The sequence below is a fragment of the Ranitomeya variabilis genome, chromosome 5 (assembly GCF_051348905.1).
Source record: "Ranitomeya variabilis isolate aRanVar5 chromosome 5, aRanVar5.hap1, whole genome shotgun sequence".
NCBI lineage: Eukaryota > Metazoa > Chordata > Amphibia > Anura > Dendrobatidae > Ranitomeya > Ranitomeya variabilis.
This window is the reverse complement of record NC_135236.1, coordinates 336,375,176-336,395,839: the sequence shown is the minus strand read 5'-3', so window position 1 is coordinate 336,395,839 and position 20,664 is coordinate 336,375,176. Positions and strand designations below refer to the sequence as shown.

The following is a 20,664-nucleotide window of genomic DNA, read 5'->3' as shown; positions in this document are numbered from 1 at the left end:
TTGTCCCTGTGTAAGGTGGTATAACATGCGGGAAGGGGAACCTTACTTTCAGCAGGGACAGATTCTGGCTGTGTAGAGTACAAGGGGAATGTAGTGGTCTAGGTCAATGTACCAGCAGACTCATTTAGCAGTGGCTGGGCAATGGGCAGGATGAGGAGGAAACAGATATAGGGCCAAAGAATAAAGTAGGCTACATGCAGTTCAAAATTGGTAACAGGACTAAACAGGCGGCATTGCTTTGTTCAGTGGAGTAGCAAACCCAAGAGCAGCAGACACTGTTTCAAGGGCCTAACCACACTAGTAGGCCAAATGCAGTTTAATATCTGATAGTATAGGGCGAAAGCCAGAATGTGGAAGCTCAGCTTTGTTCAGTTGAGGACAACACCAGGGAGGGGCAGACACCTTTAGTAGGCCGGAAAAGCCTATTGCATTTTTTAAAATGGTAATTTGGAGCAGAAGGTTGAAGCTCAGCTTTATTTAGTTGAGGGCAACACCAGGGAGGGGCAGAAGCCGTTAGTAGGCCCTAACCACCATTTTTTTTTTTTTTAAAACCACTTAATGAGAGCCGGAAGGTTGAAGCTCAGCTTTATTTAGTTGAGGACAACACCAGGGAGGGGCAGAAGCCGTTAGTAGGCCCTAACCACCATTTTTTTTTTAAAACCACTTAATGAGAGCCGGAAGGTTGAAGCTCAGCTTTATTTAGTTGAGGACAACACCAGGGAGGGGCAGAAGCCGTTAGTAGGCCCTAACCACCATTTTTTTTTTAAAACCACTTAATGAGAGCCGGAAGGTTGAAGCTCAGCTTTATTTAGTTGAGGACAACACCAGGGAGGGGCAGAAGCCGTTAGTAGGCCCAAACCACCATTTTTTTTTTTTTTAAAACCACTTAATGAGAGCCGGAAGGTTGAAGCTCAGCTTTATTTAGTTGAGGACAACACCAGGGAGGGGCAGAAGCCGTTAGTAGGCCCTAACCACCATTTTTTTTTTTAAAACCACATAATGAGAGCCGGAAGGTTGAAGCTCAGCTTTATTTAGTTGAGGACAACACCAGGGAGGGGCAGAAGCCGTTAGTAGGCCCTAACCACCATTTTTTTTTTAAAACCACTTAATGAGAGCCGGAAGGTTGAAGCTCAGCTTTATTTAGTTGAGGACAACACCAGGGAGGGGCAGAAGCCGTTAGTAGGCCCTAACCACCATTTTTTTTTTTTTTAAAACCACTTAATGAGAGCCGGAAGGTTGAAGCTCAGCTTTATTTAGTTGAGGACAACACCAGGGAGGGGCAGAAGCCGTTAGTAGGCCCTAACCACCATTTTTTTTTTAAAACCACTTAATGAGAGCCGGAAGGTTGAAGCTCAGCTTTATTTAGTTGAGGACAACACCAGGGAGGGGCAGAAGCCGTTAGTAGGCCCTAACCACCATTTTTTTTTTTAAAACCACATAATGAGAGCCGGAAGGTTGAAGCTCAGCTTTATTTAGTTGAGGACAACACCAGGGAGGGGCAGAAGCCGTTAGTAGGCCCTAACCACCATTTTTTTTTTAAAACCACTTAATGAGAGCCGGAAGGTTGAAGCTCAGCTTTATTTAGTTGAGGACAACACCAGGGAGGGGCAGAAGCCGTTAGTAGGCCCTAACCACCATTTTTTTTTTTTTTAAAACCACTTAATGAGAGCCGGAAGGTTGAAGCTCAGCTTTATTTAGTTGAGGACAACACCAGGGAGGGGCAGAAGCCGTTAGTAGGCCCTAACCACCATTTTTTTTTTAAAACCACTTAATGAGAGCCGGAAGGTTGAAGCTCAGCTTTATTTAGTTGAGGACAACACCAGGGAGGGGCAGAAGCCGTTAGTAGGCCCTAACCACCATTTTTTTTTTAAAACCACTTAATGAGAGCCGGAAGGTTGAAGCTCAGCTTTATTTAGTTGAGGACAACACCAGGGAGGGGCAGAAGCCGTTAGTAGGCCCTAACCACCATTTTTTTTTTTAAAACCACATAATGAGAGCCGGAAGGTTGAAGCTCAGCTTTATTTAGTTGAGGGCAACACCAGGGAGGGGCAGAAGCCGTTAGTAGGCCCTAACCAAAGTTGAAGGCCAAATGCAGTTTAATTTCTGATACTATAGGCCGAAAGCCAGAAGGTGGAAGTTCCGATTTAGACAGTGGAGGACAATTTGAATTAGGGACTGCAGACAGACTTAGTAGGCTGTCCCCTGTGGACCATGCATCCACCACATTAACCCATTGCGCCGTAATGGACACGTAATCTTCCGTGGCCATGCCTACAGGTCCATGCGTCTGTTGTCAGGTGCACCTTTGTACTCACAGATTGCCAGAGTGCATGGACAATGCGGTCTTCTACATGCTGGTGGAGGGTTGGGATGGCTTTTCTCGCAAAAGAAGTGTCGACTGGTTAGCTTGTAGCGTGGTACAGCGTAGTCCATCATGGCCTTATTAATAGTAAATAAAATATATAACTAGGCTCTATGAACTTTTAAATAGGTTCCAGGGGTACACGGGCAGCATTGGTGTGGTCAGTGGAGGAGTATTGCAAGTAGGGGCTGCAGACAGGCTATCAAAGGCCTAAAATAACAAACAGTAGGCAGTCATGGCAGTTTTACATCGGTTACATGGATACACAGGCAGGCACTCCAGGCAGCATTGTGCTCAGTGGAGGAGTATTGCAAGTAGGGGCCGCAGACAGGCTATCAAAGGCCTAAAATAACAAACAGTAGGCAGTCATGGCAGTTTTACATCGGTTACATGGATACACAGGCAGGCACTCCAGGCAGCATTGTGGTCAGTGGAGGAGTATTGCAAGTAGGGGCCGCAGACAGGCTATCAAAGGCCTAAAATAACAAACAGTAGGCAGTCATGGCAGTTTTACATCGGTTACATGGATACACAGGCAGCTAGGTGGTGAGTGGAGGAGTATTTAAAGTAAGGACCGCAGACAGGCTATCAAAGGCCTAACATAACAAACAATAGGCTCATGGCAGTTTTACAGCGGTTACATGGATACACGGGCAGGCAGCTTGGTGGTGAGTGGAGGAGTATTTAAAGTATGGACCGCAGACAGGCTTCGAAGGCCTAACACAATAAAATGGGCTGGCTGTAGGCACTTTAAAATTGGTTCCAGGGGTACACGGGCAGCAGTGGTCTGGTCAGTGGAGGCCTAGTGGAAGTATGGACCGCAGACAGGCTTCGAAGGCCTAACACAATAAAATGGGCTGGCTGTAGGCACTTTAAAATTGGTTCCAGGGGTACACGGGCAGCAGTGGTCTGGTCAGTGGAGGCCTAGTGGAAGTATGGACCGCAGACAGGCTTCGAAGGCCTAACACAATAAAATGGGCTGGCTGTAGGCACTTTAAAATTGGTTCCAGGGGTACACGGGCAGCAGTGGTCTGGTCAGTGGAGGACTAGTGGAAGTATGGACCGCAGACAGGCTTCGAAGGCCTAACACAATAAAATGGGCTGGCTGTAGGCACTTTAAAATTGGTTCCAGGGGTACACGGGCAGCAGTGGTCTGGTCAGTGGAGGCCTAGTGGAAGGAGGGACCGCAGACAGGCTTCGAAGGCCTAACACAATAAAATGGGCTGGCTGTAGGCACTTTAAAATTGGTTCCAGGGGTACACGGGCAGCAGTGGTCTGGTCAGTGGAGGCCTAGTGGAAGTATGGACCGCAGACAGGCTTCGAAGGCCTAACACAATAAAATGGGCTGGCTGTAGGCACTTTAAAATTGGTTCCAGGGGTACACGGGCAGCAGTGGTCTGGTCAGTGGAGGACTAGTGGAAGTATGGACCGCAGACAGGCTTCGAAGGCCTAACACAATAAAATGGGCTGGCTGTAGGCACTTTAAAATTGGTTCCAGGGGTACACGGGCAGCAGTGGTCTGGTCAGTGGAGGCCTAGTGGAAGGAGGGACCGCAGACAGGCTTCGAAGGCCTAACACAATAAAATGGGCTGGCTGTAGGCACTTTAAAATTGGTTCCAGGGGTACACGGGCAGCAGTGGTCTGGTCAGTGGAGGACTAGTGGAAGGAGGGAGCGCAGAAAGGCTTCAAAGGCCTAAAATAACAAACAATAGGCTCATGGCAGTTTTACAGCGGTTACATGGATACACGGGCAGGCAGCTTGGTGGTCAGTGGAGGAGTAGGGACCGCAGACAGGCTATCAAAGGCCTAAAATAACAAACAATAGGCTCATGGCAGTTTTACAGCGGTTACATGGATACACGGGCAGGCAGCTTGGTGCTGAGTGGAGGAGTAGTGCAAGGAGTGTCTGTCCCAGTACTCCCAAAATATAAATAGATGTTAATGTCTCGCAAAACAACCAAAACAAAAAAAAAGATGGCATACTTAGGTACAGGGGTGGGCTCATCTGCTGTGTTTCTGACATAGTAATTTGGCAGTAACTATTTAATGGTGCCAATATAGGACACAGACACAGACTACTTTAAGTTGCATCATAGATGTCTACAAATTTGTATTGTCAGTGCCAGACATTGAATGATGTCAGCGAATAGACTAAAGATTGGTGGAGCTGTGCGACATAATTTTGCACGTAGTAGAGCCCAGTTTGAGCTGGGGTAGGGGGGAACTCTCTTGAGGCCGGCGGGACCGCCCCAGGGCCACTCATGTTACAACGGTGTGTCTGACGTTGGGTGCGCACCACCACCGCCAGAGACACTACATTGTACTATGAGGGACCCAGTAGCAATGCCGTCAACCAAAAGCGAGCACACCCACCTCTTCAGACAAACAGCAGTCTCACGGGTGCTTGCGCCAAGTCGCGATACCACGGCCCCGTGTGGGGAGTTTGGCCATTTAGGGAGGTGTAAACATGTCGTATGCTGTACAATCTGCAGCAGCAAATTAGACATTAGAAAAGTAATTCACAGGCAAGAGCTTTTCATAGGAAAGCTAGGTGTCGGCCGGGCAAGGTGGGGCAAAAGATTTTGAAATCCAGTTGTGGTTCATTTTAATGAATGTTAGATCGTCAACATTTTGGGTAGCCAGACGAGTCCTTTTTTCGGTTAATATTGACCCTGCAGCACTGAATACTCTTTCTGATAGGACACTTGCTGCCGGGCAAGCAAGCTCCTGCAATGCATATTCTGCCAATTCTGGCCAGGTGTCTAATTTGGAGGCCCAGTAATCAAATGGGAATGACGGTTGAGGGAGAACATCGATAAGGGATGAAAAATAGTTAGTAACCATACTGGACAAATGTTGTCTCCTGTCACTTTCAATTGATGCAGCAGTACCTGTCCTGTCTGCGGTCATAGCAAAATCACTCCACAACCTGGTCAGAAAACCCCTCTGTCCAACGCCACTTCTGATGTGTGCACCCCTAACACTCCTAGTCTGCTGCCCCCTGGAGCTCGTGTGAGAACGATCACGTGCGCTGTGTGCTGGGAATGCCTGAAGCAAACGGTCAACAAGAGTTGATTGTTTGGTTGCTAATATTAGTTCCAAGTTCTCATGTGGCATAATATTTTGCAATTTGCCTTTATAGCGTGGATCAAGGAGGCAGGCCAACCAGTAATCGTCATCGTTCATCATTTTCGTAATGCGTGTGTCCCTTTGTAGGATACGTAAGGCATAATCCGCCATGTGGGCCAAAGTTCCACTTGTCAAATCTCCGGTTGTGATTGGTTGAGGGGCAGTTGCAGGCAAATCTACGTCACTTGTGTCCCTCAAAAAACCAGAACCCGGCCGTGACACGCAACCAATTTCCTGTGCCCCCGTGAAAGTTTCCGCATTAAAAATATACTCATCCCCATCATCCTCCTCGTCCTCCACCTCCTCTTCGCCCGCTACCTCGTCCTGTACACTGCCCTGACCAGACAATGGCTGACTGTCATCAAGGCTTCCCTCTTCCTCTGGTGCAGACGCCTGCTCCTTTATGTGCGTCAAACTTTGCATCAGCAGACGCATTAGGGGGATGCTCATGCTTATTACGGCGTTGTCTGCACTAACCAGCCGTGTGCATTCCTCAAAACACTGAAGGACTTGACACATGTCTTGTATCTTCGACCACTGCACACCTGACAACTCCATGTCTGCCATCCTACTGCCTGCCCGTGTATCCTCCCACAAATAAATAACAGCACGCCTCTGTTCGCACAGTCTCTGAAGCATGTGCAGTGTTGAGTTCCACCTTGTTGCAACGTCTATGATTAGGCGATGCTGGGGAAGGTTCAAAGACCGCTGATAGGTCTGCATACGGCTGGCGTGTACAGGCGAACGTCGGATATGTGAGCAAAGTGCACGCACTTTGAGGAGCAGGTCGGAGAACCCAGGATAAGTTTTCAATAAGCACTGCACCACCAGGTTTAAGGTGTGAGCCAGGCAAGGAATGTGTTTCAGTTGGGAAAGGGAGATGGCAGCCATGAAATTCCTTCCGTTATCACTCACTACCTTGCCTGCCTCAAGATCTACTGTGCCCAGCCACGACTGCGTTTCTTGTTGCAAGAACTCGGACAGAACTTCCGCGGTGTGTCTGTTGTCGCCCAAACACTTCATAGCCAATACAGCCTGCTGACGCTTGGCAGTAGCTGGCCCATAATGGGACAACTGGTGTGCAACAGTGTCATCTGCCGATGGAGTGGTTGGCCGACTGCGTTCTGTGGAAGAGCTGTAGCTTCTGCAGGAGGACGAGGAGGAGGAGGAGGGGGTGCGAACGCCTACAGCCAACTGTTTCCTAGACCGTGGGCTAGGCACAACTGTCCCTAAATTGATGTCGCCTGTGGACCCTGCATCCACCACATTCACCCAGTGTGCCGTGATGGACACATAACGTCCCTGGCCATGCCTACTGGTCCATGCATCTGTAGTCAGGTGCACCTTTGTACTCACAGATTGCCTGAGTGCATGGACGATGCGCTGTTTAACATGCTGGTGCAGGGCTGGGATGGCTTTTCTGGAAAAAAAGTGTCGACTGGGTAGCTCGTATCGTGGTTCAGCGTACTCCATCAGGGCTTTGAAAGCTTCGCTTTCAACTAACCGGTAGGGCATCATCTCTAACGAGATTAGTCTAGCTATGTGGGCGTTAAAACCCTGTGTACGCGGATGCGAGGATAAGTACTTCCTTTTTCTAACCAGAGTCTCATGTAGGGTGAGCTGGACTGGAGAGCTGTAGATCGTGGAACTTTCGGGTGTGCCGGTGGACATGGCAGACTGAGAGACGGTTGGAGACGGTATTGTTTCCGCCGGTGCCCTACATGCAATATTTCCTCCTACAAAACTGGTGATTCCCTGACCCTGACTGCTTTTGGCTGGCAAAGAAACCTGCACAGATACTGCCGGTGGTGCGGAAAATGGTGGCCTTACAGTGACGGAAGGGATGTTGCGTTGCTGACTAGCTTCATTGGCCGAGGGTGCTACAACCTTGAGGGACGTTTGGTAGTTAGTCCAGGCTTGAGAATGCATGGTGGTTAAGTGTCTATGCATGCAACTAGTATTTAGACTTTTCAGATTCTGACCTCTGCTTAAGCTAGTTGAACATTTTTGACAGATGACTTTGCGCTGATCAGTTGGATGTTGTTTAAAAAAATGCCAGACTGCACTCTTCCTAGACTCTGATCCCTTTTCAGGGATTGCAGACTGAGCTTTAACCGGATGGCAACGCTGTGCTCCAACAGGTTTTGGCTTTGACACGCGTTTTGGTCCAGATACGGGCCCGGCAGATGGAACCTGTTGCGATGTTGATGCCTGCTGCGGCCCCTCCTCCACCTCCGCTTCTGAACTACTGCCGCCTGCACCCTGTTCCCCCAATGGCTGCCAATCGGGGTCAATAACTGGGTCATCTATTACCTCCTCTTCGAGCTCGTGTGCAACTTCGTCTGTGTCACTGTGTCGGTCGGTGGTATAGCGTTCGTGGCGGGGCAACATAGTCTCATCAGGGTCTGATTGTGGATCTGTACCCTGAGAGGGCAATGTGGTGGTCTGAGTCAAAGGAGCAGCATAGTACTCTGGCTGTGGCTGTGCATCAGTGCACTCCATGTCAGAATATACTTGTAATGGGCATGGCCTGTTAAATGTTTCACTTTCTAAGCCAGGGACGGTATGTGTAAAGAGCTCCATGGAGTGACCCGTTGTGTCGCCTGCTGCATCCTTCTCTCTTGTTGTAGTTTTTGCTGAGGAGGACAAGGAAGCGACTTGTCCCTGACCGTGAACATCCACAAGCGACGCGCTGCTTTTACATTTACCAGTTTCGGAAGAGGAGGCAAAAGAGCTAGAGGCTGAGTCTGCAATGTAAGCCAAAACTTGCTGTTGCTGCTCCGCCTTTAAAAGCGGTTTTCCTACTCCCAGAAAAGAGAGCGTTCGAGGCCTTGTGTAGCCTGACGACGAAACTGGCTCCACAGCTCCAGACTTAGGTGGAATATTTTTATCCCCACGACCACCTGATGCTCCACTACCACTACCATCATTACCAGCTGACAATGAACGCCCACGACGACCTCTTGCACCAGACTTCCTCATTGTTTTAAAATCTTAACCAAAGTAACTTTATTTGTTGCTATCAAACAACTTACACGGTGAGCTATAACTTCAGTATGATTTCAATATCCCTTAACAGGTTGGTGAGACCACAAGGAAAATCAGGCACAATGTTACACACTCTGTTTTCTGTGGCACAAAATCACAGAGATGACACACACGCAGGACTGTCACTCAAGCACTAATGTCAATATTAATCTCCCACCTAATTTATTTATTTTTTTTTCTCAGGGAGACTTTAGAAACCAAATAATATTAAAAAAAAAAAAAAAAAAGGCTTTCTATGGCCCACAATTAGAGAGAGAGAGGTGGCACAACCAGGAGTCAAGACTGGCGCACAAGCTGAAAGGGCAATATTACTCTCCCACTGTTTTTTATGTTTTTTTTGTTTTTTTCAGGGAGACTTTAGAAACCAAATAATATTAAAAAAACCAAAAAAAAAAAAGGCTTTCTATGGCCCACTGAATGAGAGGGAGAGAGGTGGCACACCCAGGAGTCAAGACTGGCACACAAGCTGAAAGGGCAATATTACTCTCCCACTGTTTTTTTATGTATTTTTTGTTTTTTCAGGGAGACTTTAGAAACCCAATAATATTTAAAAAAAAAAAAAAGGCTTTCTATGGCCCACAATTAGAGAGAGAGAGGTGGCACAACCAGGAGTCAAGACTGGCGCACAAGCTGAAAGGGCAATATTACTCTCCCACTGTTTTTTATGTTTTTTTTGTTTTTTTCAGGGAGACTTTAGAAACCAAATAATATTAAAAAAACCAAAAAAAAAAAAGGCTTTCTATGGCCCACTGAATGAGAGGGAGAGAGGTGGCACACCCAGGAGTCAAGACTGGCACACAAGCTGAAAGGGCAATATTACTCTCCCACTGTTTTTTTATGTATTTTTTGTTTTTTTCAGGGAGACTTTAGAAACCCAATAATATTTAAAAAAAAAAATAAATAGGCTTTCTATGGCCCACTGAATGAGAGGGAGAGAGGTGGCACACCCAGGAGTCAAGACTGGCACACAAGCTGAAAGGGCAATATTACTCTCCCACTGTTTTTTTAGGTTTTTTTTGTTTTTTCAGGGAGACTTTAGAAACCCAATAATATTTAAAAAAAAAAATAAATAGGCTTTCTATGGCCCACTGAATGAGAGATAGCACACACAGCAGTGGCACACAAGCCCTGACTGAGGCCAATATTTTTCTCCCACTGATTGATGTAGTGTTTTTGTGTTGAGGTAGAATTTAGAACACAAATCACGGAAAAAATAAATAGGCTTTCTATGGCCCACTGAATGAAAGGGAGAGAGGTGGCACACCCAGGAGTCAAGACTGGCACACAAGCTGAAAGGGCAATATTACTCTCCCACTGTTTTTTTAGGTTTTTTTTTTTTTTCAGGGAGACTTTTGAAACCAAATAATATTAAAAAAAAAAAAAAAAAAAAAATATAGGCTTGCTATAGCCCACTGAATGAGAGATAGCGCACACACAGCAGTGGCACACAAGCCCTGACTGAGGCCAATATTTTTCTCCCACTGATTGATGTAGTGTTTCTGTGTTGAGGTAGATTTTAGAACACAAATCACGGAAAAAATAAATAGGCTTTCTATGGCCCACTCAGTGAGAGATGGCACACACAGGGATGGCACTGTAGCAGAAATGCCAATCTTAATCTCCCACAAAAAAAAAACAAAAAAAAAAAAAAAACTGTCCTACAATTACTATCTCCCTGCAGTAATGTAAGCCAGGTATGGCAGGCAGCAATAGGAGTGGACTGATGCACAAATTAAATAAAAAGTGTGGACAAACAAAAAAGATAGCTGTGCAGAAAGGAAGGAACAAGAGGATATGTGCTTTGAAAAAAGCAGTTGGTTTCCACAGTGGCGTACACACAGCAATACAGCTATCACGGAGCCTTCTAGGGCAGCCCAATGAGCTACAGCGCTGAGGGGAAAAAAAAAAAAAAATAGCTTCCACTGTTCCTGCACACCGAAGGTGGTGTTGGACAGTGGAAATCGCTGCAGCACAAGCGGTTTGGTGGTTAGTGGACCCTGCCTAACGCTCTCCCTGCTTCTGATGAAGCGGCAGCAACCTGTCCCTAAGCTCAGATCAGCAGCAGTAAGATGGCGGTCGGCGGGAACGCCCCTTTATAGCCCCTGTGACGCCGCAGACAGCAAGCCAATCACTGCAATGCCCTTCTCTAAGATGGTGGGGACCAGGATCTATGTCATCACGCTGCCCACACTCTGCGTTCACCTTCATTGGCTGAGAAATGGCGCTTTTCGCGTCATTGAAACGCGACTTTGGCGCGAAAGTCGCGTACCGCATGGCCGACAAGCACAGGGGTCGGATCGGGTTTCATGAGACGCCGACTTAGCCAAAAGTCGGCGACTTTTGAAAATGATCGACCCGTTTCGCTCAACCCTACTGGGCAATAAATGTAGATAGTATAGTATTGCTCACATGGCTGGGTTGTGTCAGGTACAACTCCCACGTAGATGCAGACACCAGCTGCTGCTACTCCGTATGCTGGAAAAAACCCAGCAGTAAATGCAATATATAAATAATGCTGCTGCACTGCTGGTCATGAAGATATCTAATAGAGATGATGGTGTGGAACAAAGGGCAGTTTTATTAATTTACGCGTTTCAATGTTAAGCAAACTCCTTCATCAGGAAAAAAAAAAACACAACCAACTATGTTGTTTTCCTCTAAAGCAGGGTTTGGGAACCTCAGGCCCCAGGGCCATTTACGGCCCTCGATGACCTTTTATCAGGCCCCCAGGCAGAGTCTCAGGGACCGCATTCTTGGGCAGGGAGGTGTATTTTGATTACAACCAGCTCAGTAATTTCTTCCTGCTCTGTTAGCACACACATGCAGCGTTCACTACTGAACACTGAAGGGCATGCAATGAAAGATTACGTCCTGACACCAGTGCCAGAGTCAGGATGGACTTTGTGGGCGGAGTTTGTACGGCCCCGAAGGATGGTATGAATATCCACATGGCCCTTGGCAGAAAAAAAAGATTTCCCACCCCTGCTCTAAAGGCATTTCTTCAATTCTGAAATGCATCAATTAATAAACCTGTTCTTTGTTCAACACCATCATCTCTATTGAATATCTTCTTGAAAGGCAGCGCAGCAGAATTATCAATATATATCGCATCATCTCAGAACTGGCAGTAACCAGCGGGACTAAGCTACACTCATCTACTGCTTGGGTAAGTCTGTCCAGAAGTGGTCTTCATGGAAGCCTTGAGGACAAAAATCCATACATGGAAAAAAGGCCAAGTGATTCAATTATGCCTGAAAACATGAGAACTAGGGCAAAGAAAAATAGTAGCAAGTGCTCAAAATGGGTAATAGATGGCAGTTTGTTTGAGGAAGGGCTAGAGAGCGATACAATAATGAGTGTCTGCAGGCAACAGTGAAGCATGGTGGAGGGTCCCTGTAAGTTTGGGGCTGCATGTCAGTAAGAGTTGGGGGATGAGGACACCATTAATCCTGATCACAATTCTTAAAAATTCAGGCAAATATTTATCCATTATGCAATACCATTAGGGAGGCACCTAATGGCTCAAAATATATTCTGCATCAGAACAACCACCCCAAATATGTAATTAAGAATAATTTTCTGCTTTCAGAACAAGGAATCCTGGAAGTGATGATATGACTGTCACAGAGTCCTGATCTCAACATTGAGTCTGCTAGGAATTACCTGAAGTGACAGAATGATTTGTGGCAGCCTACAGGTTACTTCCTTTAGAGTTCTTTCAAAAACTGTGTGCAAGTATACGTAGAAGTACTGATGATGTTTTGAAAAAAAAAAGTTAGTCACCCCAAATATTGATCAGATTTAGAATTCTTTTTTGTTCATTCACTTCTAATTTGTTAATTGATAAAAAATAAAAGTATTAATATCTTAAAGGGAACCTGTCACCCCCCCCCAGGCGTTTTTAACTAAAAGAGCCACCTTGTGCAGCACTAAAGCTGCATTCTGTCAAGGTGGCTCTTTTAGTTCGTTTTTAGAATTTGCCCCTCATACATGCAGTTTGTCAGGGGGGCATGTCTTTTCCCCCTTGACACAAACGCCTCCCAGCCGTCACTCATGGCCTCCCTGCGCCGCCTCCGTTTCCTTCCTGAACGTCCCCGGCGCCTGCGCTGTAAGTTCCCATCATGTGATGGGAGTTGAAGGGCAGCGCAAACTGCGCATGCCAGAAAAAAACAAAACAAAAAACAAACAAACAAACAAACAAAAAAAACAACTTACAGCGCAGGCGTCGGGGACATTCAGGAAGGAAATGGAGGCGGCGCCCGGCGGCCCTGAGTGACAGCAGGGGGGAGTTTGTGTCAGGGGGAAAAGACATGCCCCCCTGACAAACTGCAGGTATGAGGGGCAAATTCTAAAAACAATTATTTCAGTGCTGGCAAGGACCCGAACTAAAAGAGCCACCTTGACAGAATGCAGCATTAGTGCTGCACAAGGTGGCTCTTTTAGTTAAAAACACCTGGGGGGTGACAGGTTCCCTTTAAGTATTCTTACTTTTCAGCATTTCTTCCACACTTGCCGAAAACTTTTGCACAGTACTGTATGTAGGTCAAAACAAAAGTTTTAGTGAGATTTGACGAGAATAGGTGTGTGTCCGGTGATACAATGTAGGAAGCTGTATGATATTGTGCTTATGAAAAAAAGTGTGTCGCCTAAGCCTAATTATTTAACAAATTCTCCTCTTACGTTTTCTTTCCACTGTCAGCCATCGTTGAAAGAAAGTGTCCTCTGAAAGGATATGCATGCAATTTGGCAGGTTGCTTAGATATCCATGTGCTGTGTGGAGTTCTCTTTGAAACAAGAGTACCTCATCCACCAGATGACAGAAAAGGACGTCATCGTACAGCAAACAAGGAATGTCAATAGACAACTTCTCCAGCACCAACAAGACAAGTCCTCGCGTAAACTCCATCTGCAGAAATGACAAGCACCACTGTTAGCTCGCATACATATTGTATATATTTACATATATTTGGACAGAAATCCTTTAAAGGAGTTGTCCTGGTGTATTACGAAAATCTACAGTCACTCTAAGTGACTGCAGATTTGCGAGTCCTCACATGAGGATTCTCTGGTGCCAGTAGTGAAAATTAGTGGGCATGTGACCGCTAGTATGTGATATGAATACTCGCGGACACATTCTGACTAGACGTGCGCAGCCGGGGGTAAGCATGTTGCATACTTGCGGCGACATGACCACTCAATCTCGTTGTCGGCACCGAAAAATCCTCACAGCACACCTGTGATAAACCTGGACAACCCCTTTAACTACATTATTTACAACCAACCTGCAAAACCACATTCAAATTATTCTGGTATCTTATGTGCATAAAACATACCGTAACTATCATCCCATGACCTACTGATTCCTTCCCCCTCACCCTGCGGATTGTAGCCCCATGAGGGCAGGGTTCTCTCCCTTCTGTACAAGTTTATCATTGTTCATTTTATTTTATTCATGTTACATGTATGAAATCCATTTTCACATGTGCAGAACCGTGGAATAGTTCTTTAAAAATAAAGAATAATAATTGGCCAATAATTCCATGTGCTAAGAAGAAAACCCGCAGAATCAGATAAAGCAGTCACACAAACCGGGTGTACCGTTCAGTTATAACATCCACTAACATCTCCACCAATTTTATTACATCACCTTTGCATTCACAGTGGATCTTGAACTCTTCAGAATTGGCTGAATCTTTTCATTTAAAAACTTTGTGTGATTTGCAATCCACATGAGAACCTGGGTAAGGTACCATTCAGGCTGGGTGACAAAACAGGAAAAATATTAGAAGGATCACAGCAAAAAAATCCTGAGAACAGCACAAAAAGTTGCACCCACATGCGCCTAATTCTAACGTCATAACTTCCATTCTTTACATTACCATGGCAAAGCGGACAGAGCCTACTAATTTATAATGGGGTCATGAATGAATATGAGGGCTCAGGAGCGGGTACGACACAAACATTACTCACCTTACTTAAAACATTAGTCTGTCTGTTTCCAGAAAAATGATAGCGGAACCTTTTCTGCAGAGGAGATAGCATAATTTGGATTGGAAGAATGATGGGAGGAGAGGCTGGAAGAGAATATTTCTCTGGCACCTGCTTAGGTTTACTTATTAATTCATCTCTAGAGGTACATGTTGAGGAATGCAAAAAGCAACATTTAACCAATACATCAATTAACTACAGTTATGCAACAGAAGGAACCACTGAGTATTTAAGGGAACCGGAGAGCAGATACAATGTATGATTTCAGCCATGTATGTTTGAAGGTGAAACACTGCAGCTAGTGTTGAGCATTCCGATACTTGCGGTATCGGAATTCCAATACCGAGATCCGATACTTTTGTGGTATCGGGAATCGGTATCGGATCCATATTACTGTGTAAAATAAAGAATTAAAATAAAAAATATTGATATACTCACCTCTCCGGAGGCCCCTGGACATCACCGCTGGTAACCGGCAGCCTTCTTTGCTTAAAATGAGCGCGTTTAGGGCCTTCCATGACGTCACGGCTTCTGATTGGTCGCGTGCTGCTCATGTGACCGCCACGCGACCAATCACAAGCCGTGATGTCATTCTCAGGCCCTAAACTCCTCATTCTAGGAATTTAGGACCTGAGAATGACGTCGCGGCTTGTGATTGGTCGCGTGGCTTCATTTTAAGCAAAGAAGGCTACCGGCTTCATTTTAAGCAAGGAAGGCTGCCGGTTACCAGCGGTGATGTCCAGGGTCCTCCGGAGAGGTGAGTATATCAATATTTTTTATTTTAATTCTTTATTTTACACAGTAATATGGATCCCAGGGCCTGAAGGAGAGTTTCCTCTCCTTCAGACCCTGGGAACCATCAGGATACCTTCCGATACTTGGTGTCCCATTGACTTGTATTGGTATCGGGTATCGGTATCGGCGATATCCGATACTTTTCGGGTATCGGCCGATACTATCCGATACCGATACTTTCAAGTATCGGACGGTATCGCTCAACACTAACTGCAGCACTTCAGAAAAAAAACACAAAAGTTGGCTGAGGACCAAGCCAGATGGGAGACTAATCACACACACAGGTCCCTGGCAGCTCCTGCTCTACTGTAGTGACGGGTCTCTCCCTGTGTACATATATATAGGTAGAGACTAGTGATAAGCGAACGTGCTCAGATAAGGCGTTAGCCAAGCATGATCGGGTGCAAAATGAGTGTCTTCAATGTGCTCGAAAAGTATGTTTGATTCCCCAGGCTCAACAACCGCAACACATGAATGGATTGCCTGTGTACATCAGTATTTGTAAGCCAAAACCAAGAGTGGGTGATAAACGCAGAACAGGTGCACGTGTTTCTATTATACCTTTTCTCTGACTGTTCCTGTCCTGGTTTTGGCTTACTGATGTAAAAGACTCACCAAATACTCAGCGTGGGCACGCAACCTTAGTAAAGAACACTTTGTTCTAAACCTGTGAATTATAGTAACTCAGTATCTACGTTCCATAAAGGATACGAAATCTGAAGCTTTAGGAGTTGAGAGAAGAGCATTTCCAAACTAGCGTAGATGTCTGTTACACTCCCAGATGTTGATGAAGAGACTGGTGTCAGTGGCTGATGAGGACCAATAAAAGGCCAGCGTAACTGACTTAACACTTCTTCAAAGTCGCTGAGCCAAAAGGAAAATTGAAGCGTTAATTTAGTGGATTTACGACACTGATGACTCTATGGTATATAGTAAAACACCTATACTATGGTGGTAAGTGGCCTCACACTTTTACCTTGTTAACTTGTCTTTCAGTATCTTGTGCCAGAACTGAACTGTAGATGTAATAAATTTCAGTAGATGAATGCACGATGACTCCTGGAGCTTAATCGCCTGTTCCGTCATAGACACCAAGGTACTGGCAGCTTCTGCCACATTGTTAGTCATTAGATGCTGCTGAATGTTGTCACTGAGAAGAAAAAATAAAGTTTGTGCTCAAAACATTTACAAGTTGTCTACTACTTAACAACTTCTCATTATTGGTAGCAGGGTGGTGAAGAAATAAAAACCATACTGACATCCAGCACTCAGCCCTGTGTCCCCTGGTCGTCTCCTAGCCGTGGCTTTCTGCGGGGGATAACACATCACAGCTGACTGGCTGTAGCTTTCACAAAAATTCGTAAGAGGAAGCAAGCGGGGTAGACAGTGCTAAGTATGTAAGAGCGGGAGGTGAGCATAGTTTTTTTTTTTCCTTCTCCAATTTTTATTTTTCCATTTCCCCGTGACTCAAAATAAGGTGCTGGAAAGTTGTGGGCATCCACTTTAAGACAGAATGAAAAATCTATTAAAATAATCATTGCAAAGCAGGTCCTAATGCTTAGTGGGACTTCATTGCTCTGGTTCCACTGCATTAACACCCAGGACTACAGTCTATGGCATAGCCTGTGGTTTACCTCAGTTCTTCAATTTGTGAAATCCACTTTAAGTAAGATAGGTGACGCTCCACTTCATTGATCTGGTCTGTTAGCGCTCCTAAATCATCCATCCATGGGGCAGCATCTTCCAGATGTTTAGTGATGGCTTCACTAACAATGCCTTCTCTTTTCACCAGGGCTGCGAGGGCGGACTGTGTATTCTCAGCATTATTTAGGGCAGCCTGAATTCGTTTCGGAGCCTCAGATGAGACAGTCAGAACCTGAGGAGGTAAAAAAAATTTAGTTGTAAAAATAAAGGAAAGAATACAAACATGCACAGACATACCGTCACTACAACACACCCTTTGGCATACCTGCTCCTCCAGATGTTTCTTCTCTTCTGCAATTTTATCGATAAGACTGGAAACTTTCCACAAGGACTTGAAGTCATTTCCAACCTCTTTCTCCACAAACTCGCAGACATAAAACGGTAGATCAGATGTGTTTGGATCAGGGGTTTCAGGGACCTCAGTTGGTTTCTCCAAGTCATGGAGGTCTGATTTGGTTAATGCTTCATCAGTTTCACAAGACGCCATATTTGATTTTTGTGCATTAAAGGGTCGATCCTGGAAACATCTAAAAAGGAAACATCGTAATTTTTCTGTACTCCAAAAATATTAGTTCACTTATTGGTAGAACATACAATACTTTAAGAAACACTTTTTTCAATGGCCAAAGTGCTACAAAACTTATTTTTTAAATAGTTTCCTTCTTTCAGGGGGCGACATCCCGTGAAGTCTCCAGACAATCAGAGGCAGCCAAGACATTTGATCACAGACAGAAGACTGATAGGGGGCATTGAAAAAGTGTTTTCATAGTTGTGAATAACCCCTTTAAAATAAAAGTAAAAATCCAATTGTCTGCTCTCAATGGAAAGGCAACATGCATGAGCAGATAGCAAAGGCCAACATTTTTCCTCCTCACGTACCACAGTACATCTTGACCCGTGTTTAAACTAATGTGGAAGTGGAGCAGACTAGAGATAATGAGGACAGAGGGGCAGCAATCATAATGAAAGTATATTAGTAAGCATAAGCCACTGCAAACACATTTAAGTAAATATTTAACTAGACAACTTCATTAGTAATGCATAACACTGGTTTTAATGCATATACAGTAACTCTAAGAGACCACCCCACGACCACACCTGATTTTTCATTCTCATACAATACCTACACTAACCATGTTTAAGGAGACCACCCAACTGCAAGTCTTTTTCTATGCAATTTATGGTGGTTATCTTAAAGACATGTCACTGGGATAGGCCTCATGTAGACGTCCGTGTTGCACGTACTTGTTCTATACATTTTTGTTCCGGATACAACACGTATCCATTGTAGTCTATGCTGCTGTTCACATGTCCGTGTTTCTTCACGGACTGTGTGTTCATGCAAAACTCATGGAGACATGTACATTTTGCTCCATATCAATACAAGTCTATTGATCCGTGAAAAACAAGAACCGCACACGGATGGAATCTATGCGCCATCCTTGTGCTATCAGTGTTTAACATTGAAGAGGATAGGAGAAACTTTGTAATTTATTTATCCATCTGTGAAAACCACCAACAGTAAAAAGGGACACGCAAGCCCAACACCGATGGTGACAACGGACACGCAAGCCCAACACCGATGGTGACAACGGACACACAAGCCCAACACCGATGGTGACAACGGACACACAAGCCCAACCGTGATGATAAAAACGGACATACAAACCCAACCGTGATGGTAAAAACGGACACACAAGCCCAACACCGATGGTGACAACGGACACACAAGCCCAACACCGATGGTGACAACGGACACACAAACCCAACCGTGATGGTAAAAACGGACATACAAACCCAACCCCGATGGTAAAAACGGACACACAAGCCCAACCCCGATGGTAAAAACAGACATACGAATGACACACGTACCATTTTTTCACGTACATATTTACACATAGACATGTGAATGAAGCCCAAGTTAAAAGCGGAAACAGTCTTGATCCACAAGATCTGAACAGAGCCAAAATGTAAGGCTCTACCCACAAAACATATGGACCAAGCAATTTGTGTGTATAAACATTTTAACACTGTAAAACCTTGGAATAACATTGATTTTCTAAGCCCTGTTAGACTCCATATGACTTTGTCATCTGACGCCTATAACAAGTGTATCATGTGAATCTCCTCACAGGTCCCAGAGACAAAGAGACACTACTGAGCACTAAAGCAGAGGGGCTCCAGAGCTCGGCACAGGCACATGAGGCTCCACAGAAGGCTCAGGGGTCGCACTCAGGGGTCGCACTGGACCCGCAGTGATCTTCTGTCACTAGAATGAGAAGGGCACATGGATTGGTAGACAGCTGTCGTCCACTGCAATACTCTATGGCTGTAGTGTTGGCTCATTCACATTGTGTGAATTAATACAGTCCCATAAAAGCAGCAGTTCTGCAATAGTGGTCAGAGGACGCTGTGTACCCAAACCCCATAGACCGTGGTGTCGTACAAGTCGTACATTCCTTACGGTAACCCATCGCCCCCCATACCAGGAGACATGAGAACCCCCCTACATTCTCTGTGTGCCGTGGTCTGATCCACAGTGATCCTAGGTGTTGGGGAGACACCACGTGCAGGGAAGGGGTTCCGTACATTAAATAATAAATTACGTAACCTACAACAGAAAGTAAAAAGAGAAGCAAATTCATTCCTAAAAACGTTTATCTGTGATGTGGCACACTATGGGAAAAGCAAACAGCCATGGCCGTGCCGGCAGCTATACTCTGACAGTGAGGAATAGCGCCCCCTTCACATTACTGCAGCATATGGCACCAGAGAAACGTACAGAAGCCAGATCCCGGGCATTAGTAGTACCTGTGTCTGACCAACGGGGGCGCTCTGCTGCAGCCCTATGTGCCGGGCCGGAGTAGTCCCAGGGCAGGCGCAAGATCACCGGCTGCCGGGCGCTGATGACATCTCACACACTGACACATTGCCAGCCGCGCGCAGCACACGTCACTTCCGGGTTGTTGTTTTTTTTTTCCTTCAATCAACTTTATACAGTACGTCATGTGCAGGGCAGTGTACTACTAGCTGTGCTGGCGAGAAGCATCGTCACCCTGACCTGTGCTCGGCTGGAAAGTGGCGCTGATGTGCTGGCCGATCTGTCATATATACTCAGCACATTCTGCGCCATAATACACACCAGACACAACCATGTCCCTAACGTTCACATTAGCGTTCGGCGCCGCAGCGTCGCCGCATGCGTCATGCGCCCCTATATTTAACATGGGGGCGCATGGACATGCGTTGTGCTGCGTTGTGCGACGCATGCTTTTTGTTGGGCGCAGCAAACGCAGCAAGTTGCATTTTTTTTGCGTCCAACTTTCGGCCAAAAAGGCATGCGTCGCAAAACGCAGCGTTTTAGCGTGCGTTTTGTTTCGTTTTTGTTTGCGTTGTGCGTTGCGTCCGCAGCAGTTTCCCATGAGTTTACATTACAATGTAAACCTATGGGAAACCAAAAACGCTGTGCCCATGCTGCGGAGGAAAAAAACACATGGAAACGCAGCGGTTTACATTCCGCAGCATGTCACTTTCTGCGGATTCCGCAGCGGCTTTAGGCCATGCGCCCACGTTGCGGATTCCGCTGCGGAATTTTCTGCAGCGGATTTGATAAATCCACAGTGCAAAACCGCTGCGGT

At 45.7% G+C, this 20,664-nt stretch overlaps 1 protein-coding gene across 2 annotated transcripts in view; it reads right to left on the bottom strand.

Moving 5' to 3' along the window:
- Window positions 1-19,993, bottom strand: part of RINT1 (RAD50 interactor 1) — a 30,380-nt gene extending 10,387 nt beyond the window's left edge. Inside the window, exons 1-8 of one of the 2 annotated variants that reach the window (XR_013215741.1) lie at window positions 19,838-19,975; window positions 17,292-17,553; window positions 16,957-17,198; window positions 16,299-16,472; window positions 16,034-16,186; window positions 14,510-14,666; window positions 14,187-14,297; window positions 13,220-13,445 (exon numbers count right to left, since the gene is read on the bottom strand). Coding sequence is in view for 1 of the 2 variants with exons in the window: in XM_077264759.1 (XP_077120874.1) it covers window positions 13,220-13,445; window positions 14,187-14,297; window positions 14,510-14,666; window positions 16,034-16,186; window positions 16,299-16,472; window positions 16,957-17,198; window positions 17,292-17,513 (1,285 nt within the window). In the remaining variant the exon portion in view is untranslated. Of the gene's footprint in view, window positions 1-13,219; window positions 13,446-14,186; window positions 14,298-14,509; window positions 14,667-16,033; window positions 16,187-16,298; window positions 16,473-16,956; window positions 17,199-17,291; window positions 17,554-19,837 lie in introns of both variants that reach the window. The other variant, XM_077264759.1, reaches the window with a different exon arrangement.
- Between the last annotated feature and the right edge of the window lie 671 nt (window positions 19,994-20,664).